The 23952-nt window shown below is 56.8% G+C and overlaps 6 protein-coding genes across 6 annotated transcripts; 3 read left to right on the top strand and 3 right to left on the bottom strand.

Moving 5' to 3' along the window:
• Positions 1-477: 477 nt before the first annotated feature.
• On the top strand, positions 478-2130 carry IUM83_12718 (uncharacterized protein; the record flags this gene model as incomplete). The annotated part of the gene is made up of 5 exons (XM_067937362.1): positions 478-607; positions 715-950; positions 1036-1151; positions 1239-1428; positions 1501-2130. 5 exons carry the CDS (start codon positions 478-480, stop codon positions 2128-2130), a joined length of 1302 nt encoding a protein of 433 aa, XP_067790391.1.
• Positions 2131-2363: 233 nt separating this feature from the next.
• On the top strand, positions 2364-6923 carry IUM83_12717 (Kinesin-like protein; the record flags this gene model as incomplete). The annotated part of the gene is made up of 2 exons (XM_067937361.1): positions 2364-3678; positions 4066-6923. 2 exons carry the CDS (start codon positions 2364-2366, stop codon positions 6921-6923), a joined length of 4173 nt encoding a protein of 1390 aa, XP_067790386.1.
• Positions 6924-7265: 342 nt separating this feature from the next.
• On the bottom strand, positions 7266-7985 carry IUM83_12716 (uncharacterized protein; the record flags this gene model as incomplete). The annotated part of the gene is made up of 2 exons (XM_067937360.1): positions 7266-7758; positions 7885-7985. The coding sequence occupies 2 exons, from the start codon at positions 7983-7985 to the stop codon at positions 7266-7268; spliced, it is 594 nt and encodes a 197-aa protein (XP_067790387.1).
• Positions 7986-8996: 1011 nt separating this feature from the next.
• IUM83_12715 (WRKY transcription factor 19) lies at positions 8997-9875 on the bottom strand (the record flags this gene model as incomplete). Its single annotated transcript, XM_067937359.1, has 2 exons — positions 8997-9569; positions 9633-9875. 2 exons carry the CDS (start codon positions 9873-9875, stop codon positions 8997-8999), a joined length of 816 nt encoding a protein of 271 aa, XP_067790384.1.
• Positions 9876-15678: 5803 nt separating this feature from the next.
• On the bottom strand, positions 15679-16092 carry IUM83_12714 (uncharacterized protein; the record flags this gene model as incomplete). Its single annotated transcript, XM_067937358.1, has 1 exon — positions 15679-16092. The coding sequence occupies one exon, from the start codon at positions 16090-16092 to the stop codon at positions 15679-15681; it is 414 nt and encodes a 137-aa protein (XP_067790385.1).
• A 30-nt stretch (positions 16093-16122) lies between these two features.
• IUM83_12713 (uncharacterized protein) lies at positions 16123-23692 on the top strand (the record flags this gene model as incomplete). The annotated part of the gene is made up of 2 exons (XM_067937357.1): positions 16123-16283; positions 22879-23692. 2 exons carry the CDS (start codon positions 16123-16125, stop codon positions 23690-23692), a joined length of 975 nt encoding a protein of 324 aa, XP_067790390.1.
• Between the last annotated feature and the right edge of the window lie 260 nt (positions 23693-23952).

The following is a 23952-nucleotide window of genomic DNA, read 5'->3' as shown; positions in this document are numbered from 1 at the left end:
CCAAACGTGGAAGGCGGTTTCGCGTTTGAAAAAGCGCGCGTAACGGACGCCGCTTCCCAGGTCGCCCTCGTTGCCCCCCAACGACGGCAAGGGAATGGCTAAAGTTATCCGCATCGCGAGTGAAGCAGCCAACTGCGACGGCCGCGCGAGCGCAATTGCGTTCGCGCACCGTCGCACGGCTGGCGGTGCGTCCAAATGCGCAGCCATCGAGCGCGGCCAGCATTCGTGAGTGCTAAGTTTGGCACACGGGCTCACAACAGATATTTATACACCACCGCCTCACGTCCATGGGATGCACGTTGCATCAACGACGTCTGCCAGCAGCCTGCAGCCACCGCTCCCCTCCAGGGTGAGACCGGCGGGAGCGATCTCGGCGGGGCTGGTCGGTCGTGGTGTGCGCCACACCACAGAAGGCCCACTATTGAGAGCATGCATATCCGCCGCATTCATTCATTGTCGAGACACGCTCACTCCAACATGCTGCGCCGCGCACTGCTCCGATATGTGCCCAAGGCGGCGCCATCCGCTCGCGTCGCTATGTTGCACCAGGCAAGAGCCTTTTCGTCGGCCTTGCCCGACGGCTGGGAGGCCATTCGCCGCAGGAATGGTGCGTGCAGGAGGCTTCAATCACCAGAAAAAGAGCCCTTCGCTCCGGTAGCCATGGCATGATGCTCTTGACGGGATAGAGCGCTGATTAGCCGGTATCTTGCATAGGCGACGTTGTGTACTACAACCGGGACATGCGCAAGACTGTGCGTCACCTCCCGGGCGTGAATCCGCAGGAGGTGGCCGCAGCTAAGCCCACGGAGCCCGAGACGAAGAAGGATGAGAGCCAGGAGACGGCGGCGGTCACGCTTCCCCACCACGAGAGCACAGGCAACGAAGTGTTCGTCCCCATCAACTTTGACACGGCCATGTCCATCGAGGGCCACGACTCGCAAGTGGTGCACGTAAGACAACCTCGCTGGCTCCGAATGACCCGTGTCTTCGACACACGAGCTCACTTCCTCTTGTGGTGTTGCGGTTGTATTGCAGATTGAGCTCGAGCCCGAGCAATGTCTGCGCGCGGAGACGGGAGCGATGATTTACATGACGGAGGGCGTGGAGATGGAGACGACCACCGCTGGAGGATTTGGCGAAGGCATGAAGCGGTACGTCAACAATAGCCGCTGCTCCAGGCGTGTTGACACTTGAGCTTATCGGTCTGACGTGTAACCGTGGTGCTGCCACATCGACAGCATGATGACAGGAGAAAACTTTTTCGTGTCGCGCTTCACTTACCACGGCAGCGAGAAGGGCAAAGTGGCGCTCGGCACGAGTTTCCCTAGCAAGATTGTCCATCTCCGCCTGAGCGACTTCCTTGGCGAGTCGATCATCTGCCAGAAAGGGGCCTTTTTGTGCGGCTCGGACACCGTCAACATCGAAATGGTTCGCTGCGGCTTCCACCAATATACGTTGGGTAAGCAGAGTCCACTAACACTGGCATACGTCATTTCGTAGGAGTTTGCCAAGAAATTCGGCGTCGGCTTCTTCGGAGGTGAAGGATTTATTCTGCAAAGGCTGACGGGGAGCGGTGACGTGTTGGTTCGTGCTTCTGGAACGCTGATTGAGCGCGAGTTGCAGCCCGGTGAGGTGCTCCGCATTTCAAGCGGCTGTCTTGTCGCGTTCGAGCCCAGCGTGCAGTACGACATCACCATGATGAAGGGAGCGAAGAACGTCCTGTTCGGCGGCGAAGGTCTGTTCGTGACGACGCTCACCGGGCCTGGTAAAATCTATCTGCAGAGCCTGCCTTTCGACCGCGTCGTCGGAGAGATGGCCTCTCGCATCCCTCACGGTGGTCCAGGCGGCATGATGTTTCCATTTATGATGGGCGGTGGCGGCGGCGGTGACCAAGGTGCGAGCGCTGGCGGAGCCGACGAAGCTGGTGCGGCAACTGACGTTGACGGAGGCGAAGAGTTTAGCTCTGACAGCGCTGAGGACGACTGGAGCGTCAAGGACGACGATATTTATGGCGGCGAGAGCTCGACCAACGGTAGCGAGTTCGACGACGTTCCTGCCGCTGAATCGGAGCAGTCTAGCGGCGGCGTCATGAGCTTTTTCGACAGCCTCTTCGGCGACGATGACGAGTAGGTAGTAGCGTTACCTGTCGGCAGGAAGTGCATCAAGTTGAAGTCGTGCTGTACCATTTTTATGGCACACTGTACCGCCTATTTGGCTCCACTTTTTTTTTCCGATCCGCCACTGCAATTTTGCTGCACTTGTTGGCGGAAAAGCGCGGGGAAGTCGAGGCGAGGCGAGCGCCCTCCGTCTGACTTCCGCTCTGCGCCCCCCGCGTCTCTCGCTCCCTACTGTAGCGCAGCGCCATGGCGGACGACGACGGCTCCTCCGTGCGCGTGGCCGTGCGCATCCGGCCGCTCATCGGGCGCGAGAAGGTGGAGCGCTGCGACGAGTGCGTGTCCGTGCTGGAGGAGGAGAACCAGATCGTCATGGGCAAGAACCGCGCCTTCACGTACGACTACGTGTTCGGCAAGTACGCGCAGCAGAGCGACATCTGGCGCTGCGTGGACCCGCTGATCCGCGCCACGTTCGACGGCTACAACTCGACCATCTTCGCCTACGGCCAGACGGGCTCGGGCAAGACGTACACCATGGGCAGCGGCAGCTCGGTGCACATCCCGCCCGAGGACTACGGCATCATCCCGCGCGTCATCAGCTTCATGTTCGACCAGATCGACGCCAAGACGCAGGAGAACGCGCACTTCAGGGCGTCGCTCAAGATCCGCTTCCTGGAGATCTACGGCGAGGAGATCCACGACCTGCTCGTGACGCTCGGGGACTCCTCAGGAGAGAGCAAGGTCAGTCTCCGCGAGGCGGAGAACGGAGAGGTGCAGGTCACGGGCGCGTCCGAGGTCGAGGTCGTGGACTCGGACGAGTGCATGCGGCTGCTGGAGCGGGGCACGCTCTGCCGCACGACGGGCAGCACGCTCATGAACGCGCACTCGAGTCGCTCCCACGCCATTTTCACTGTCACCATGGTGCAGCATATCCCCATTGGGGGGCCACCTGCCGACGGCAAGGAGATGCAGGAAGGAGACTACGAGACGAGGAGCTCGTACTTTAACTTTGTGGATCTCGCCGGATCCGAGCGTCAGAAGCGGACGCAGGCCGAAGGGAAACGACTGAAAGAGGGCATCGACATTAACAAGGGACTCCTTGCGCTCGGAAATGTCATTAGTGCGCTGGGTGATGACAAGAAGAGGGGAAAGGTGCACGTCCCCTATCGCGACTCGAAGTTGACGCGTATGCTTCAGGATTCGCTGGGTGGAAACAGCAGGACGCTGATGCTTACCTGTGTGAGCCCTGCCGATGTCAACTTCGAGGAGACGCTGAATGCGCTCAAGTATGCCAACCGAGCGAGGAACATCCAGAACAAGCCCGTTGTCAACCGTGATGAAGCGTCGGCTATGACCATGGAACTCCGTCGCCAGGTGCAAATGCTGCAGATGGAGGTGCATCGACTGCGCAACCCGGGCCTTTCGGAAAGCGAGTTGAAGATGGAAACTGTTGGGACGAATTTCATTGGAATGGCGAGTGACTTTGACTCGTTCGGCAACCTGCGCACGCGTGCGGAGAATGCTGAAAACGAGGTGGCTAGACTGACGGCTGAGCTCAAGCGTGGTAAAACCCAGCTTGATCACCTGAAGGAAGAGATGATTGCAGCTCAAGCAGAACGTGATTACCTGAGATTGTGCGTGGAAGAAAGCGCAGATGGAAGTTCTGTTTCGCCCGAGGAACGAGAATCCAAGTCGAATGTTCTGAAAGATCAGTTGCGAACAATATGTGAGTTACAAGAAAAACTCCGAGCGACTGAGCGAGAGCGTGACAATGCCATGATGAGCTTTACGGGATCTATTAGCAGCGGCAGTAGCGGAGCCCGGCCGTCGACGGCTCCAGCTTTTGTTCTACCTTCGCTCGCAGCGGTTGATACCAAGATGGGTAACGAGCTGCTTGAGCGGGCTGAGAAAGATATTGAAAGAGAAACTGCCCTTCTTAATAAGTTGAAAGGAGGAGAAAGCGGTGACGATGCTGGTGGTGATAGCGACGGTAGCGGAGCTGATGGCGATGGTTCGGCAGACGGCATGGAGGTTGAGGAGGAAAACCAAGAGGAGGCCGATCGTATGCGTGTGTTCCAACGTCGTCAACGCCATCTTGGTGAGTCGGTCCAGGATCTTGCCCATGATATTTCCTTGAAGGAACAGCTTGTGCAGAATATCCGCCAGGCCCAAGAAAACTACGATAGAATGAAGAGCTTTTATGAGCAGAAGATGGCAGAAATGGTGGAAGAGGTTCGCACAGCGCAGGTTGATCGCGATCGCCTTGTTGATGAAATCCAGCAGATTGAAAAGAAGGCTGCTGCTGAAGGCGACACGACGGGCGGAAATGGACGACTGGCGAAACTATCTCGAGACTTGAAAGTGAAAGAGGAGGAACTTCAGAACTTGCGAAAAAAGCAAAACGATATCAATCGTTTCATGAATCAGAAGAAGAAAAACGAGACGCAGCTACGTGTGTTGAACTCTGAGATCAGCAACATGAAGCGACAAAAGGTGGACTTGGTCAAGAAAATGCAAGAGGAGAGAAAGCGCTACGAAGAAGAGGCTAAGCAGCGTCGCCGCGAAATCATGAGCCTCAAACGTAGTCAACAGCGTGACAAGCAGCAAATTCAGCGTTTGGGATCGCAAAAGGATGCCCAGGAGAGGGTACTGAAGCGCAAAATGGAAGAGGTATCAGCTGCGAAGCAGCGCCTCAAGCACCAGCAACAATTGACTGCCCAGGCCAGGAAAATGAATGCCACTTACGGGCGTAAGAAAAATGCTGGAGCGAATCGTGCTGACCGTGATGCAAAGTGGTTGTCGGAGGAGGTGAAGAAACGTGCGGAGGAGCAGCAAAAGCTGGAACAACTGCAAAAAGAAAGAGAAGCTGTGGCAAAAGAAATGGAGGCGCTGTATGCTCAGCGCGACAAGCTTGAAAAGGAGGTTAAGAGCTCTATTTCTTCTCAGACGAACATTCGTGATGTGCTCACCTCGCCTATGCAAAGCTCGCCGCTCAGTCGACGCAACAGCGGACGCCAGGAGCAGCAGTTGACGCCTGCTGAGGAACAGTTACTCTATGACTTGGAAGAACGTATCGAAGCTTGCCAAGCTCAACTGGAGTACAAGGAAGAGAAAATTTCTGAGATTTCAGACGATGTACGGATTGTGGATGGAGGTAATGCGTTGGCAAAAATCGAGACGACGCAATCGTTGCCTGAGGCACGGACTCTGTTGAAAATGCTCTTCGGCATGGCGGTTGATGTGAAGAAACAAGATCAACGTAAGGAGCAAGAGCTTGCGAAGCAGCAGGTCGAGATGGCAGAGCTAACCCGTCATCTTGAACAAGAACGAGAGAAAACTATGCAAATCAAGCAGAGTTACGAAGAGTCATTGCAGCGCGTGGTAAATGGCGGTTTGAGTGCCGACGAGTCGTCACCTCCGCAGGAGCCACTAGACGAGCGCAGCCGTATTCTGCTCTCTGTGTCTGAAGAGAGAAATTCCGTGCTAAGAAAGAAATGCGAGGAGTTGGAGACTATTTCGCGAACGATCGATCTGGAGAAGCAATCAATCGAAGCTAGGCTTCAGCAGGAACAGGAAGACCTTGCTGCGAGCAGAGACCGTGTTCGGTACTTGGAAACGAAACTGAAAAAGCTGAGCAAGGTGGCTGCAGGGGCAAGCCTGACTCCCCGCTCACGTATTCCTGTTTCGGCATCGAGCAAGTTCACTGCAGTGACCCAGCAGGCTCAGTCTGGGCCAGCCTCCTGGGCTAACGAATTGGACGATGATGAAGATATGGGCACCGATGAGAACGACGATGACCGCGACCGTGAGGGCAGCGAAGATGTTCCCATGCGAAGTGACGAAGATGACAATGTTCAGCCTACTCGTTCATTCGGGCAGGACCGGCGCCGGTTTAGAATGGAGTTGGAGAACGTGGGCGGTAGCACGGAATTTGCGTCGGTGTCATCACAGAAAAGTCGCAGCTCACAACGCCGCGTCGGAACCGAGGACAACGAGTTTCAGGGAGACGATGGAGGCGACGACGCAACTAAGGAAGACTCGCCCCACATGGGTAGCGACGATTCTTCGTCAACTTCAAACTCCATCTTCTCGCGGCTTTCCAACCCCACGAACTTTACGGGGATCCACAAAAACCGTGTGCGGGAAAGCGCTTCGAAGCGCGAGATTCTGCAAAGCCGCTCGGAGCGTAATCGTTCACGGCGCTTGAAAGACAAGGGGCAGCTCAAGCGCTCCGCGAATACCCCGACGGAGCAGTTCGTTGGAACTCCCGGAGGTTTTAAGAACCCGCCTTCGTTGAAGAGCAACTCAGTTTTGGAGGTGCTTGCCAACATGAAGCGCGAAAATGAGTCTGAGCAGTACGTCAGCTCTTCTGGATTGCGGCAGCCGATGTCCTTCGTAACGACAGACCGTCCGCGTGACTACAGCAGTGACGACAACGAACTTGCCACGGCTCCAGGCAGCGGCGCCTTCGGTACAATGCCTCCTCCAGCCCCACAGACCGATGTCTATTCACGCCTTGCAGGTCAGTACACGGCCTCTGCCAAGAGCAAGCGCCAGCACGCAACCACTCCTGCTCGTCGCGACAAGGGGGATGAAGCGGAAGGTTCGATGAAGGCTGGGCTGCAGGGGATCGAGCTGGAAGATGACGCCTATCTCATAGACCACGATGGGGGCGAGGTCGCCAACTATACTGGTAGCGAGGACGATTCCAACTACGACCCGCTTCTCGGTGGAGAGAGCCTCATCAAGCAGGTTCACGATGACTACCGGGAGCGCCTAGCACAGAGAAATGCCGATGCTGGAAGCTAAGCATCCGCCACAGGGGTATTACACCTCCCCAAAGCAAAACTACCAACAGGTGCTTCTTGCTCATGACAAGCGAGGACGCACTATTCCAACGCGGCGACCCGCATGCGAATTAAACCGCCAGGCGCAGCATTCACGATGCAATGCGTTTTAGATGAACAGACAAAGAGAACCATCCCGTCAATAGGGTGCAAACCAATGAGCGACCAATAAAAAAGTGAACGATGCTCTGGAACATGCAGACTACGAATTTCCAACTAATGTGCAGACAGCGAAGAGCATCCGTGCAACGTGCAACGTGCAACGTGCAACGTGCAACGTGCAGCAAGCGAGCGAGCGCGAAGCTCACGCACTGTCCAGTATCTCTTGCTTTAGGGAGAGGTACTGTTGATACGTGAGCTTGTGGATCGAACTGCGATAGCGCGTGACCTTGACGGTCTTGAGCATGTCCTGCGAGACGCTGCGGCGGTAGCCCGCCTTCCGCATGAGCGACGTGACCGTCTCGACGTGCGTCCAGCCCTGCTCGCGGGCCACCTGCGGCAGGTACGTGGCGCTGTACTCGCTGCCGCGCGCGTCGCTGAAGTCGATGATGATGCCGTGCGTGCCGATCTCCCAGTCGTCGAAGCTGCCGGCGTCCTGGAAGTCCACGAGCAGCGACACGGAGCAGTGCAGGCGGTGCAGCTCCTGCGGCCCGATGGGGTCGAAGCGCCGGTCGCGCAGCGCGCTCTTGAACGTGAAGTCGCGCAGGTTGCGCAGCCGCGTGGGCGCCAGCGTGCCGATGCAGCCGCGCAGGTGGGTGCCGCCCTGCTCCTCGATCTCCCACGTCACGAACAGCGGGCTGGCCGCGGTGGACGAGCAACGCCACACACAGAGCAGGCAAGCAAGCGTCTTATTAGCGACATCCTTCTTATTCCCATAGAGGACAATAGAGAGAGAAACAGAGAAAGAAGGAGGAGGCACGTACTATTCCTGCTGCACGTCGAAGCGGGGCGTGGGCTCGACGCCGCCGTCGAAGTGCGACTGCAGCGTGTCGAAGCAGTACACGACCATCGCGGCGCTCGCCATCTTGCGGCGCTTGGATCTATACTGTAGCTTCTCGCGCTGAGAACAAGACGGCACTGAAGCGGGGGAATCCAACAGTGACTCAGTGACTGGCTTTTCTGTGGTCGTAAGTTTCCTGCCGGCTGCGAGAAAAATTTGGCCGGAGACCGCTTGCGTGCAGTGCACCAGGATGTGAGGCCGACCGAGCGTTTGTCGAATCTCTATCATAGGGCACATGCGGCGGCGGTGGCAATGGAGCGAAGGAAGTGAGCGATCACCCCCAAGTTTTTGAGCTTGCGGGCGAAGTGCAGTCAGTCGCAGTCGCTCACCGCTGGATTCATCGGCGCCGAAAGAAAGCGTTTTTTCGCGAGTTTTTTTTGTGCAGATCAACGATTCGGCGTTTCAGTTTACGGGCGCCAGCTGGGCGCTCGTCGTCGTTGACTCACTCTCGGTGCCGCCGGGCAAAGCCCGCGTGGCGATCTCTGCATCGGGCGAGGTACGGATGCATAAGAAGAAGACCGCGCGTGATGTGGGCGCCCTATGGCAGGGCCGAGCTGAGTCAGACCCTAGGCGCCGAGTCCGCGCCGCAGTCACCCAGCAGCTGGGGGCCAGCAGGAAGCTCACCGTCTTCGGCTTCGGGCGTCCTAATGCGTGTGCGCACCTATGGTACCGTCAAGTTGACGGGGCTCGGTCACCGAGTCGGTGACCTCGCAGCGCACGCGATGTCCGGAGCAGCTGGGGATCAATTCAATCACGGCCTGCGGAATACCACCACCGTATCACCTCCATAAATGTGCCAGGACACCTGGACCTGATGAGTCATGGTGCATGACGAGAACGCAACATCGCCTTGCTCCTCGCCTGGAAGCGGATGAACACTGCTCCTGGTGCTGGTTGGCGGAAGTGAATGAGGTGACAGAGGGGGGAATTTACAGTCTCTCTTGGATGCATTTACACGAGGAGATGAGGCGCGGCCCCTAAGCTAGCCTTGCCTGACCTTATAACTATCGGGTGGGGTGCGGTGGATGAACCCGGTCAATCTTGCCGAGCGCCGTGGCGGATGCACACGCCCCGGCGGACGGCGCCCTTGTTGCAGCCGGCTTCCCGGCAGCGGCGCCCGCCGCCGTGAGAGACGCACAGGTGGCCGCCCACCGCGCTCTTGGTGCAGTCGACGACCTCGCACCGCCGGCCACCGCCGTGCGCGATGCAGAGGCCGCCCTTGAGCGCCGTCTTGGCGCAGTTGGGCGCGCTGCAGCGCTTCCCGCCGCCGTGCGCGGAGCAGAGCCCCCCGGCCAGAGCCGACTTGGAGCAGCCCTCTTCGCGGCAGCGCTTGCCGCCGCCGTGGGCGATACAGTAGCCGCCCTCCTTGGCGCTCTTGACGCAGCCCTCGTGGCGACACCGGCGGCCGCCGCCGTGCGAGATGCAGAAGCCGCCGGTCTTGGCGCACTTGCGGCACTCAGGCACCTTGCAGAGGCGGCTGGGCTTGTGGAACTCGCAGAAGGCGCCGAAAAGGCTGTTGGCCGTGCGGTAGCAGTTCTTCTTGGAGCAGATGACACCACCCGCAGGCGGGAGCCCCAGCGCGCTGGGCGCGTGCTGCTGGAGCTGGAACTGCGGTGGCTGCATCTGCATGTGCATGAGTTCCTGTTGTTGCTGCGGCTGCTCGTCGAGCACCGGGTCGCTCGTGTGGGGGTTCGTGATGAAGCTCAAGCTCATGCGCTCGCGCAGCACGGGCGTGGAGACCGTGGAGGCCTCACTGGGCGTCGTGGACGCGACGCTGGTGGTGTCCGACTCGGGCGTCGGGAAGGCCAGCGCCAGCTTCTTGGGCTCGAAGGCCGGCGGGTGGCACAGCTCGAGCGGGAACTGCGGGCGGTGGTGCATGACCCCGCGCAAGAGCGAGTCCGTGAGCTGGAACATGCTGCTTGTTGTAGTATTTCGAGTCTGTTAACCCGGAGGTGCAGGTACAGTGCGGATACGCCTGTGGCCGAGACTTGGCAAGTTCGATTGTGCCGGAGACCGAGAACGCCAAATCAGGGCAGAAGAGGGACGGAGCCATTGTTCAGATCCTAAGCAAGCGCGCGAGCGAGGTTGCGGCAGATGGCTCCCGGCCATGCGGCGTTCACGGTCAAGCCCGGCGGCTGTGCGAGACTCACAAGCGCTGATGCGTGACTGCCAAAGCCAGCCCGTGGCCCGTCTGGGGCGGGCGGGAAGGCCCTGGCGCCACCGGCTTGCTCGCCGCGCTGACTGGCCAGGCGGAGCACGAGCACATGGCGCTGTATGAAGCAGCACCAGCGCCGAGCTGCTGCTGCTGTGCAGGATGGCAGCATGACGGCCAGAAGCTGGCGCTCGCAAAGCTGTCGTGCCAGCTTGCGCGCGCCACTTGGCGGCGACCACGTCTTTCGCGCCCCTAATTGTCTTAGCCAAGCGAGATTCGGCCGTCGCGCTTGATTTCAAGTTGGAAAGCCCCGCTCGAAAGAGGACTTGAACTTCCGCGGACCTGCCTGCCTGCCTGCCTCCTTTGCGGCCAGGGATTTGCATACCAGGTATCATGCGGTGCATGGTATTCGATGCAGGAAGGAAGGCGCTCCTTGGCGAGCGCTCTATGGCATAGCAGGCAGGCAGCCACCTACAGTATCGAGTGCCGCAATAGCGGTAACTAAGTTGACGAAGTTCCAGTCCGGTTTCGCTCGCGGCGCCATCCTCGGTCTCACGGTACTGCGGAGTACATCTCAGTTGAGCTGGTACTGTTGTCGGGGGCGAAAAAGAATCGTTGACTCACGTGCAAAACATCTGCAGGCTCCCTAGGACCGTTACGACGTGACTTACGGCGGCGTTGTCGGGTCGAGCATGAGGCGCTGGTGAGTCCACCGCGCTCGCCGCCACCACTCGAAGAGAAAATCGCCAGAGCCGGTCGGGCACGCGCGAGAGTATCCGGAGCCGCGAGCAGACAATGGACAGAGCCCGCGGACGGATTTGTCCGCACCCGAGACTGAGGCAGGCACTGAGTGCTACCGTGCAACGCTGCCGCGCGCTGCAGTCACGCCCCAGGTGATACTGGAAGGCGTGCGGGTCTGGTCCTTCCCGGTATCAGGCGCGGCGGTGCCACACTCGCTCACTTCGAGCGCCGAACACCAGGCATGACGCCCAGCTGACGAACTTTGGATAGGCGGGCAAAAGCCACAGTCACTTCGACAGTGTGTGTGTGCCTCTCTGTGGGGGTGCTGGAAATCTTTACAGTGTGCATGCACTCCTAAGAAATCGCCAGCTGCACCGCAGTGTTCATCTGGTCAACATACTGAAAGCAAGACGTTCTCATGATCACGGAAAAATGCAGCCGACGACTATCATCACGACGCGTCGAGCAGCGTCCGAATGCGCTGCTGTTCGATGGACGACTGGATGAAGGTCCTGGAAGAGGGGGCTCAAGGCAGCACAAACGGTGTTGAGCGGCTCAGACGTTCCCCTTCATCTTTACAACTGTGAATTGACAGTGTAAGCCGTAAACGGCGGGCAACGAGTGCTACAGTCGTACTGCAACTCGTACGTTTAGGAAAGGGGGGGGGGCTGGCCAGAGCTTGTTGAATGGCGATGACTCGCTCTTAGAGTTGGTGCACGTGTGATGCTGGATATTTGGCATCCGCTGTACACCAGCGGAGTTGGTGTTCGCATAAGAAAATATGGTTAGGTTCTTCAAACCATTGTTTCTCAAGATTGAAGAACGAAAAAATGCTCGTGGGCCTCGGTTTGTGGGATCCGAACAGACCCACCACCGCCGTAGGATGCTGGCTTAGCACTTACAACAGTAATGAAGCCTTTCAGCATTTAGTCGACCGCTACGTAGTAGTCGAGTTAAAAGTGGATCTATCGCTAGTCTCGGCGCGATCTTCTCTCTGCAAGGCGGACAGCAAACCCGAAGGAAAAGCCGCAGCGCTCGCCATTGTGCGGCTATCGTGAGCCGCAAGTGGCCTATCAAAAGATCGGCGTGGACGAAGCTGCCTGCCACTGCTGGATAGTCGTGAATTGACCTTCTCATTAATACAAGAACACTTGAGCGGCCATGTCGTCGGTCTCCTACGGGAGAGACAACCCCGATTGCGTCAAGATCGAGCAGGTGCGGTGTTGTCTCCATCTCCAGCACGCTCAACTAGTAAGAGATGGAAGAAACTGATTCTGGTCGCGACAGGAACGGCACTTTGCGTCGGCAGCGCCTTCGCCGCGTACCAAGGCGGGGGCTCCTACATCATTGTAGCAGCCATTGCTGCAAACGGGGCTGTCGCGCCGACCGGCATGTTCCTCGACAGCCAATACACGTCGGACGTGTAGTCTGACGTCAGTCTGCTCACCTCGGGCCACGAGATCATGCTATCTGTGCGTTGACGATGAAGGAGGCTGGACTGCTGCGTCGTCCAGGTTCACCAACAAACCATGCAACTCGAGCAGCCCCAACCAGATCTTCAAGTACAACCCCACCACGAAGCAGTTCGCCAGCATCTACAAGACTGGGTTGTGTATTGACGACGGAGGATCAACGACCGCTGCCAGATCAAAAGCGCAGCTAATCAAGTGCGACGCAAACAGTCAGAATCAGTGGTTCGTCATGAACACGAAGACGTTGGCGCTAAAGAACCCAGTGGAGAACAACCTGTGCATCGACGACTGAGGCGGCGCGACGGCCGGTTCGACCAAGTATGTCATGTGGGCCTGCGACAACAGCAATCCGAATCAGCACTTTGAAGTATTGTCCCGCTCTGCAATGCTTGCGGAGAAGAACCAGAAGGCTGGGACTACCATGTATGATCTGCTGGTATCGGGCCAAGAGATCATGTTCCGAGTTCGTGGCAACAGCAATATGTGTTGACGACGGAGGGAGCTTTACCGCTGCAACAACCAAATTTGTCGACATGCCGTGCAACCCGAACAGCGTGAACCAAGTCTTCAAGTTTAACATCAAGACGGGCGGAATCAAGAGTGTCAACAAGCCGGGTCTGTGCATTGACGACGGTGGTTCCTTGACTGCGGCTTCAGCGATGTCGAGTCTATGGTATTGCGATATCAACAACCAGAATCAGTGGTTCGACATGGATTGAAACCACGCTGATGCTGAAAAACCCAGTGAAGGAAATTTATGCCTTGATGACGGAGGCAGTACGAGAGCTGGTGCAACCAAGTTCATAATGGGGTCTTGCAAAACAGCAGTCCAAACCAACACGTCGAGGTGCTCTCTCGTGCAGCGCTGATGGAAGAGAAGAAGAGTGCTGGATCTACTCCTTACGATTTACTATCATCAGTGATCATGCTCCGTGTCCGTGGTAAGAACAATCTATGTGTTGACGATGGCGGCGATTGGAGTGCTGCGGTGTCGACACTTGTGGACAACCCTTGCAACCTGAACAGTCCAAACCAGGTTTTCAAGTACAACATCAGGACACTTGAGTACGACAAGCCAGGCTTGTGCATTGATGACGGTGGCGCACTGAGTGCTGATGGGTCTACTTCACGCCTTGGATACTGCGATCCCAGCAACCAGAACCAATGGTATGTGCTCGACGAGTCGACATTGATGCTCCGCAACCCGCGGCACGATTACAGGAACTTCAAATTTTGTGATAAGAAACTGAGACAGCAATAGTTCGAATCAACACTTTGAAATCCTTTCCCGAGCAGAGATGCTCGACGAGAAGAAGAAAAACGTCGGAATAACGATACCCTCACGTCTGGCCAAGAGATTATGCTTCGTGTTCGCGGGAAGGGAAACCTATGCGTCGACGACGGAGGTGATTGGAGTTCTGGTACGACAAACTTCGTTGATTAGCTTTGTGATCCGGACAGATAAAACCAGATTTTTCAATGCAATCTTCAGACGCGCGATTTCGAAAGTGCCAACAAGCCGGGCTTGTGCATTGACGATGGTAGCTCCTGAAAGCTGGTGGGTCACAGGCGCATCTGTGGTATTGTGACCCAAACAACCAGAATCAATGGCTAGTTCTTGATGAAGACACGTTGATACTGCACAATCCTAAGAAGACCAACTTGTGCCTCGACGACGGAGAAGGCACATTCCCCGGTGACACAAACTTCGTGCTCTCAAGTTGCGGCGATGATAATCCGCACAAGCATTTTGAGATCGTATCCCGTACTGATTCGTGGAGGCAAGGAGAAAGAAGAGCATCGCGGCGGGAATTAATGACATTGAACACGCTACATGTATACACCCCGTCTCTTCCAGATTGGACTGCTCCAGAACGGATCGCTGACAGCGTAATAACGCCACCAAATCTTGGTTGTTGCGGAGCAACTTGACATTGATCAACTTCTAGGATCAGACACGACATACCCGCTCGTTGCTGGTGCGACGGGCAGTGGCTTTGTGCAGCCTACTGACGCATACCCCGGCTGGAATGCTAATACTGCTGTTCTGATATAATATAACCTGCAGATACCGTACCTCACAGAAAGAATGCGTAACAAATAGAATGCCAAAACCAGATTTTTGCGCATTTGGTTTCGTTTGAGAGCACTTTATTAGGGGTTAACACAAAGAAAGCAGCTAGCTAACATGAGATTTGATGCATTAGCGCCTTACCTGCCTAATGTTAGAAGCTCAAAATAGCATTACAATTGCTTTGGGCGCAACCGTTCTATCATAAGAAGCTAAAAAAAAAGAGAAAAGCTAAGTGAGATCATTCTCCGATTTCCGTACTCCCTATGAAGAAGTTTCTGCTGCGAGATACTTCAAACGTAGGGTGGGTGGCAGCTCAAGAGGCACGCACGAAGCAAAATAACGTCAACGTGCAAATTCGTATCCAGGCGTTTCCAGAACTGTAGCGTAAATCCAGGGCCAACATCGACGTCGAGGCTGCAGAAGCAAGAATTCAACAGCAGCAAATTCGCATATTTTGTGGCGACAATACTTCAACGATTGAGGTTGCCTTTGCACAACTGTCGTTTCAATGTGGCGAATCCTACCTACTAGCAAGCACTACAGCACGATGACATAGAAGGAAAGATCGGTAGTCATCTTTTACTATATCCATCCAGCGCTTGACAGCATGGGCGCCGAAGTAACATACAGGATTTTCGGCGTTCGACATGCAACTTTCTACAATTGGGTATCCAAGCACTCATTTTACTCTAAATGGATACCATTTATCGAGCACATGACGCTAAACACCGTCCTACAGTCCATTCCTGCTGAATTTCAAGGTCTCTTTGGAGTAGGGAAGCTGTGGAATGCTTTCCACCTTTTGAAATTTGCAAGCTAAATCTTAACATGAAGAATGCATATTTGTCTTTTGGCACGCCTGCAAACGGTAAGAAGAGTGCCAAACATGCGGCACCCAAAGCATTCTTTCTGTGAGGTACGGTAATGGATTCCATGACTTGGACTACGCACCACCAGCCAAAACCCCACCAACGAGAACAAAGGAAACGCTGTTTCCCTTGCAGCTGACCAGGTCGTTTCTGCGCAACTTACGAGCATTATTACCACAGCCTGGGCAAACGCACTTGCCGGCAACTTTGGTCCCGACCAAGGTGTCATCTCTGGAGCCACAGACACCAGCAACCTGGGCACTGCAACCAATCCGTCGACCTCTGCATACCTACGCACTGCCGACGAATCCTGACCAGGTTGGCCTCACGGGCCCAGCAGTGCTGCCGTTCCAGGGAAATGACAAGTTGCCAATCCCAACGTGCCAGTTATCAAGCAGGACGACATGCCTCAGTCCAGCTTCGTCATGAACTGCCGGTTGACCTTGTCGTCGTTCACGAGGGTGGCCACGTCATCCCCGTTGAGCTCGTCGTCCGAGATCGAGCCTGACGGATTCAATGCAGGCTTCACCTCAGTCCCTCCGGCCGCACAGTGGTCGTACATCCACTGCACCAGCACGTGGTACTCGTCGTCTGTCACCGCGTCCTTGGCCAACGTTTTCAGACCCTCACTCGCACACTGGAACGTCCGTCCGTAGCGGTACATCATCACGTCGTGCTCCACATCGGCGCGTTCCTTGAGCGTCTGCAAATACTTGAAGATCTTGGCCGCCGAGATGGCCGGCGAGTTATCATCGTTGATGATAGAGAGCGTGTCGCTCGACGGCGCGAGCAGGTCCCAGTCTCGGTCTCTGTAGTTAGCCATTTACTACGAGATCAAGAACCGAGTGCAGAGCTGGTGGGCGAAGCGGCGGTGGCGAACTTGCGGTCGTCGGAGACGCTGAAGCTGGAAGAGAAGCTGGCGGACTGCATCGAGGAGGCGTCGGAGCGCTTCGACTACAAGCAGGACGAGACTTCCAACGACGACCCGCAAGACCACCTGAAGAAGGCAATCGCGTGGGTGCAAAGCACGTGCATGACTTGTAAACTGGTTTTTTCTTTGACTTTCCTCTATGAGTGAAGACAACATGTCCAGAATGCACTTTATCAAGATATGTACTAATCAGTTACGGTAGGTAACCTAACGTAGGTTACGTTAATTTCGAAATGGAGCGTTGTGATTGGTTGACGAATCCATTTAGGGGCTCCATACTTCATAGCCGCTCGTTTCGATGAAAGATTTGTGTGCGTCGCTTCAAGTCTTTTTACCGCCGTTCGATAGGCCTATAGAATTATTCACGTGGATCCAGCCTCGGATCTCTGACTGTGGTCATTTGGGCGACCCTCGACCAAGGCCACCGCCACCGTACAATGCGCACGAGCGGCTCTGATGGCACGGGAAGAGTCTCCGGTGAGGCTTTTGCCCTTAAGATCGGTGAGCCCCAAAGGATGTCGGATCTTGGACAGCCCCGGGCAAGCGCTCCCAGCCCAGCACTTGCATGCATGCTATCCTCACTCGTGAATTTGCCTGCAAGCTGTCACCCCTCCCCCCTTCGTAGCCCTTTCAAGTCCAGTGTCGGTGTGTGCGTGTCGAGTCTGCGGTCATGTCGTTACTCTCCTACGGGAGCGACCCCGACGGCATCAAGGTGGAACAACATGATGTCTCGCTGTCGCCAACCCCCGCTCGGTCGTCCAGCCGGAAGTGGAAGAAGCTGATGTTGGCCACGGCGGGCACTGCTCTGTGTGTTGGCAGCGCCTTCGCCGCGTTCCAGGGCTGGAGCTCTTACCTCACCCGAGCGAGAATCGCGGCCGCGAAAGCTAGTAACGGTATGTTCCTCGAGAGCCGATACGCATCTGACATAACCACCGACTTGAGTCTGCTCAAGTCCGGGCAACCGGTCATGCTCCGCGTGCGTGGCAAGAACAACCTGTGTGCTGACGATGGCGGTGGTCACTCGAACGGTGAGACCAATTTCGTCGATATGCCGTGTGACCCGAACAGCCCCAACCAGATTTTCACGTACGACGCGGGCTCGATGCTATTCAAGAGCGTCAACAAGCCGGGCATGTGCATGGACGACGGTGGTGCTTGGAGTTCAGGTCAGACGAACGCTCACCTGTGGAGTTGCGACCCGAACAACCAGAACCAGTGGTTCACTCTGGACCAGGACAACATGCTCCGGAACCCGGTGAAGCCGAACCTGTGCTTCGACGATGGTGGCGGCATGACTCCCCGTGCGAGCCAGTACTGGCTGTTTAGTTGCGACGACTCCAACACGAACCAGCACTTCGAGATCATTTCTCCGCCGTCGTTGCTAGCGGTGCCGGCACAACCACAGAGTGACATTGACCTCCTCAAGTCCGGACAACCGGTCATGCTCCGCGTGCGTGGCAAGAACAACCTGTGTGCTGACGATGGCGGTGGTCACTCGAACGGTGAGACCAATTTCGTCGATATGCCGTGTGACCCGAACAGCCCCAACCAGATTTTCACGTACGACGCGGGCTCGATGCTATTCAAGAGCGTCAACAAGCCGGGCATGTGCATGGACGACGGTGGTGCTTGGAGTTCAGGTCAGACGAACGCTCACCTGTGGAGTTGCGACCCGAACAACCAGAACCAGTGGTTCACTCTGGACCAGGACAACATGCTCCGGAACCCGGTGAAGCCGAACCTGTGCTTCGACGATGGTGGCGGCATGACTCCCCGTGCGAGCCAGTACTGGCTGTTTAGTTGCGACGACTCCAACACGAACCAGCACTTCGAGATCATTTCTCCGCCGTCGTTGCTAGCGGTGCCGGCACAACCACAGAGTGACATTGACCTCCTCAAGTCCGGACAACCGGTCATGCTCCGCGTGCGTGGCAAGAACAACCTGTGTGCTGACGATGGCGGTGGTCACTCGAACGGTGAGACCAATTTCGTCGATATGCCGTGTGACCCGAACAGCCCCAACCAGATTTTCACGTACGACGCGGGCTCGATGCTATTCAAGAGCGTCAACAAGCCGGGCATGTGCATGGACGACGGTGGTGCTTGGAGTTCAGGTCAGACGAACGCTCACCTGTGGAGTTGCGACCCGAACAACCAGAACCAGTGGTTCACTCTGGACCAGGACAACATGCTCCGGAACCCGGTGAAGCCGAACCTGTGCTTCGACGATGGTGGCGGCATGACTCCCCGTGCGAGCCAGTACTGGCTGTTTAGTTGCGACGACTCCAACACGAACCAGCACTTCGAGATCATTTCTCCGCCGTCGTTGCTAGCGGTGCCGGCACAACCACAGAGTGACATTGACCTCCTCAAGTCCGGACAACCGGTCATGCTCCGCGTGCGTGGCAAGAACAACCTGTGTGCTGACGATGGCGGTGGTCACTCGAACGGTGAGACCAATTTCGTCGATATGCCGTGTGACCCGAACAGCCCCAACCAGATTTTCACGTACGACGCGGGCTCGATGCTATTCAAGAGCGTCAACAAGCCGGGCATGTGCATGGACGACGGTGGTGCTTGGAGTTCAGGTCAGACGAACGCTCACCTGTGGAGTTGCGACCCGAACAACCAGAACCAGTGGTTCACTCTGGACCAGGACAACATGCTCCGGAACCCGGTGAAGCCGAACCTGTGCTTCGACGATGGTGGCGGCATGACTCCCCGTGCGAGCCAGTACTGGCTGTGGAGTTGCGACGACTCCAACACGAACCAGCACTTCGAGATCATTTCTCCGCCGTCGTTGCTAGCGGTGCCGGCACAACCACAGAGTGACATTGACCTCCTCAAGTCCGGACAACCGGTCATGCTCCGCGTGCGTGGCAAGAACAACCTGTGTGCTGACGATGGCGGTGGTCACTCGAACGGTGAGACCAATTTCGTCGATATGCCGTGTGACCCGAACAGCCCCAACCAGATTTTCACGTACGACGCGGGCTCGATGCTATTCAAGAGCGTCAACAAGCCGGGCATGTGCATGGACGACGGTGGTGCTTGGAGTTCAGGTCAGACGAACGCTCACCTGTGGAGTTGCGACCCGAACAACCAGAACCAGTGGTTCACTCTGGACCAGGACAACATGCTCCGGAACCCGGTGAAGCCGAACCTGTGCTTCGACGATGGTGGCGGCATGACTCCCCGTGCGAGCCAGTACTGGCTGTGGAGTTGCGACGACTCCAACACGAACCAGCACTTCGAGATCATTTCTCCGCCGTCGTTGCTAGCGGTGCCGGCACAACCACAGAGTGACATTGACCTCCTCAAGTCCGGACAACCGGTCATGCTCCGCGTGCGTGGCAAGAACAACCTGTGTGCTGACGATGGCGGTGGTCACTCGAACGGTGAGACCAATTTCGTCGATATGCCGTGTGACCCGAACAGCCCCAACCAGATTTTCACGTACGACGCGGGCTCGATGCTATTCAAGAGCGTCAACAAGCCGGGCATGTGCATGGACGACGGTGGTGCTTGGAGTTCAGGTCAGACGAACGCTCACCTGTGGAGTTGCGACCCGAACAACCAGAACCAGTGGTTCACTCTGGACCAGGACAACATGCTCCGGAACCCGGTGAAGCCGAACCTGTGCTTCGACGATGGTGGCGGCATGACTCCCCGTGCGAGCCAGTACTGGCTGTGGAGTTGCGACGACTCCAACACGAACCAGCACTTCGAGATCATTTCTCCGCCGTCGTTGCTAGCGGTGCCGGCACAACCACAGAGTGACATTGACCTCCTCAAGTCCGGACAACCGGTCATGCTCCGCGTGCGTGGCAAGAACAACCTGTGTGCTGACGATGGCGGTGGTCACTCGAACGGTGAGACCAATTTCGTCGATATGCCGTGTGACCCGAACAGCCCCAACCAGATTTTCACGTACGACGCGGGCTCGATGCTATTCAAGAGCGTCAACAAGCCGGGCATGTGCATGGACGACGGTGGTGCTTGGAGTTCAGGTCAGACGAACGCTCACCTGTGGAGTTGCGACCCGAACAACCAGAACCAGTGGTTCACTCTGGACCAGGACAACATGCTCCGGAACCCGGTGAAGCCGAACCTGTGCTTCGACGATGGTGGCGGCATGACTCCCCGTGCGAGCCAGTACTGGCTGTGGAGTTGCGACGACTCCAACACGAACCAGCACTTCGAGATCATTTCTCCGCCGTCGTTGCTAGCGGTGCCGGCACAACCACAGAGTGACATTGACCTCCTCAAGTCCGGACAACCGGTCATGCTCCGCGTGCGTGGCAAGAACAACCTGTGTGCTGACGATGGCGGTGGTCACTCGAACGGTGAGACCAATTTCGTCGATATGCCGTGTGACCCGAACAGCCCCAACCAGATTTTCACGTACGACGCGGGCTCGATGCTATTCAAGAGCGTCAACAAGCCGGGCATGTGCATGGACGACGGTGGTGCTTGGAGTTCAGGTCAGACGAACGCTCACCTGTGGAGTTGCGACCCGAACAACCAGAACCAGTGGTTCACTCTGGACCAGGACAACATGCTCCGGAACCCGGTGAAGCCGAACCTGTGCTTCGACGATGGTGGCGGCATGACTCCCCGTGCGAGCCAGTACTGGCTGTGGAGTTGCGACGACTCCAACACGAACCAGCACTTCGAGATCATTTCTCCGCCGTCGTTGCTAGCGGTGCCGGCACAACCACAGAGTGACATTGACCTCCTCAAGTCCGGACAACCGGTCATGCTCCGCGTGCGTGGCAAGAACAACCTGTGTGCTGACGATGGCGGTGGTCACTCGAACGGTGAGACCAATTTCGTCGATATGCCGTGTGACCCGAACAGCCCCAACCAGATTTTCACGTACGACGCGGGCTCGATGCTATTCAAGAGCGTCAACAAGCCGGGCATGTGCATGGACGACGGTGGTGCTTGGAGTTCAGGTCAGACGAACGCTCACCTGTGGAGTTGCGACCCGAACAACCAGAACCAGTGGTTCACTCTGGACCAGGACAACATGCTCCGGAACCCGGTGAAGCCGAACCTGTGCTTCGACGATGGTGGCGGCATGACTCCCCGTGCGAGCCAGTACTGGCTGTGGAGTTGCGACGACTCCAACACGAACCAGCACTTCGAGATCATTTCTCCGCCGTCGTTGCTAGCGGTGCCGGCACAACCACAGAGTGACATTGACCTCCTCAAGTCCGGACAACCGGTCATGCTCCGCGTGCGTGGCAAGAACAACCTGTGTGCTGACGATGGCGGTGGTCACTCGAACGGTGAGACCAATTTCGTCGATATGCCGTGTGACCCGAACAGCCCCAACCAGATTTTCACGTACGACGCGGGCTCGATGCTATTCAAGAGCGTCAACAAGCCGGGCATGTGCATGGACGACGGTGGTGCTTGGAGTTCAGGTCAGACGAACGCTCACCTGTGGAGTTGCGACCCGAACAACCAGAACCAGTGGTTCACTCTGGACCAGGACAACATGCTCCGGAACCCGGTGAAGCCGAACCTGTGCTTCGACGATGGTGGCGGCATGACTCCCCGTGCGAGCCAGTACTGGCTGTGGAGTTGCGACGACTCCAACACGAACCAGCACTTCGAGATCATTTCTCCGCCGTCGTTGCTAGCGGTGCCGGCACAACCACAGAGTGACATTGACCTCCTCAAGTCCGGACAACCGGTCATGCTCCGCGTGCGTGGCAAGAACAACCTGTGTGCTGACGATGGCGGTGGTCACTCGAACGGTGAGACCAATTTCGTCGATATGCCGTGTGACCCGAACAGCCCCAACCAGATTTTCACGTACGACGCGGGCTCGATGCTATTCAAGAGCGTCAACAAGCCGGGCATGTGCATGGACGACGGTGGTGCTTGGAGTTCAGGTCAGACGAACGCTCACCTGTGGAGTTGCGACCCGAACAACCAGAACCAGTGGTTCACTCTGGACCAGGACAACATGCTCCGGAACCCGGTGAAGCCGAACCTGTGCTTCGACGATGGTGGCGGCATGACTCCCCGTGCGAGCCAGTACTGGCTGTGGAGTTGCGACGACTCCAACACGAACCAGCACTTCGAGATCATTTCTCCGCCGTCGTTGCTAGCGGTGCCGGCACAACCACAGAGTGACATTGACCTCCTCAAGTCCGGACAACCGGTCATGCTCCGCGTGCGTGGCAAGAACAACCTGTGTGCTGACGATGGCGGTGGTCACTCGAACGGTGAGACCAATTTCGTCGATATGCCGTGTGACCCGAACAGCCCCAACCAGATTTTCACGTACGACGCGGGCTCGATGCTATTCAAGAGCGTCAACAAGCCGGGCATGTGCATGGACGACGGTGGTGCTTGGAGTTCAGGTCAGACGAACGCTCACCTGTGGAGTTGCGACCCGAACAACCAGAACCAGTGGTTCACTCTGGACCAGGACAACATGCTCCGGAACCCGGTGAAGCCGAACCTGTGCTTCGACGATGGTGGCGGCATGACTCCCCGTGCGAGCCAGTACTGGCTGTGGAGTTGCGACGACTCCAACACGAACCAGCACTTCGAGATCATTTCTCCGCCGTCGTTGCTAGCGGCGCCGTCGCAACCCTTGTATGAAAGTGGCCTCCTCGTTCCTGGTCAAGCCATTGATGCTGGAGGTATCGGTACCAGCAATTCGGTCACTGCAACTAATCCGTCGACTCCTGCAGTGGATCCCAATGCACTGCCGATGAATCCTGACCAGGTTGGCGGCACAGGTCCAGCAGTGCTACCGTTCCAAGAAGATGACACATTACCTATCCCCAACGTGCCAGTTATCACGAAGGATGACATGCCTCTGGCCAACTACGGAGACCAAGACTGGAACCTGCTCGCGCCGTCGAGCGACACGCTCTCTATCATCAACGATGATAACTCGCCGGCCATCTCGGCGGCCAAGATCTTCAAGTATTTGCAGACGCTCAAGGAACGCGCCGATGTGGAGCACGACGTGATGATGTACCGCTACGGACGGACGTTCCAGTGTGCGAGTGAGGGTCTGAAGACGTTGGCCAAGGACGCGGTGACAGACGACGAGTACCACGTGCTGGTGCAGTGGATGTACGACCACTGTGCGGCCGGAGGGACTGAGGTGAAGCCTGCATTGAATCCGTCAGGCTCGATCTCGGACGACGTGCTCAACGGGGATGACGTGGCCACTCTCGTGAACGACGACAAGATCAACCGGCAGTTCATGACGAAGCTGGACTTCTACTACGAGATCAAGAACCACTACGTCGACAAGAGTGCGGAGCTGATGGGCGATGCGGCGGTGGCGAACTTGCGGTCGTCGGAGACGCTGAAGCTGGAAGAGAAGCTGGCGGACTGCATCGAGGAGGCGTCGGAGCGCTTCGACTACAAGCAAGACGAGACTTCCAACGACGACCCGCAAGACCACCTGACGAAGGCAATCGCGTGGGTGCAGGACACGTGCATGGCTTCATAAGCCAGTGATACGATGACACGTTGAAATGGAACGGGGCGGGTGGTGATGATGCATGTTATGAATGCATGCCTTGGGCGTGCAGCGGATCGATGTGGATAGCTCTAAATGGGCTTTGGTAGGCGTAGTTAGTTGAGAGTAGTTTTCATTTACATTGTTTGCACGATTAGCCTACAAAATACCACGTGATTGCATTGTAAAAACTGGGTCTCCTTGTCCGTTTCAATCAGTCACTCGAGTACTTTGGGGCGAACTCAGCCACT

Source organism: Phytophthora cinnamomi, assembly GCF_018691715.1.
Source record: "Phytophthora cinnamomi strain GKB4 chromosome Unknown Contig46, whole genome shotgun sequence".
NCBI lineage: Eukaryota > Oomycota > Peronosporomycetes > Peronosporales > Peronosporaceae > Phytophthora > Phytophthora cinnamomi.
This window is presented reverse-complemented; position numbering and strand designations above follow the sequence as displayed.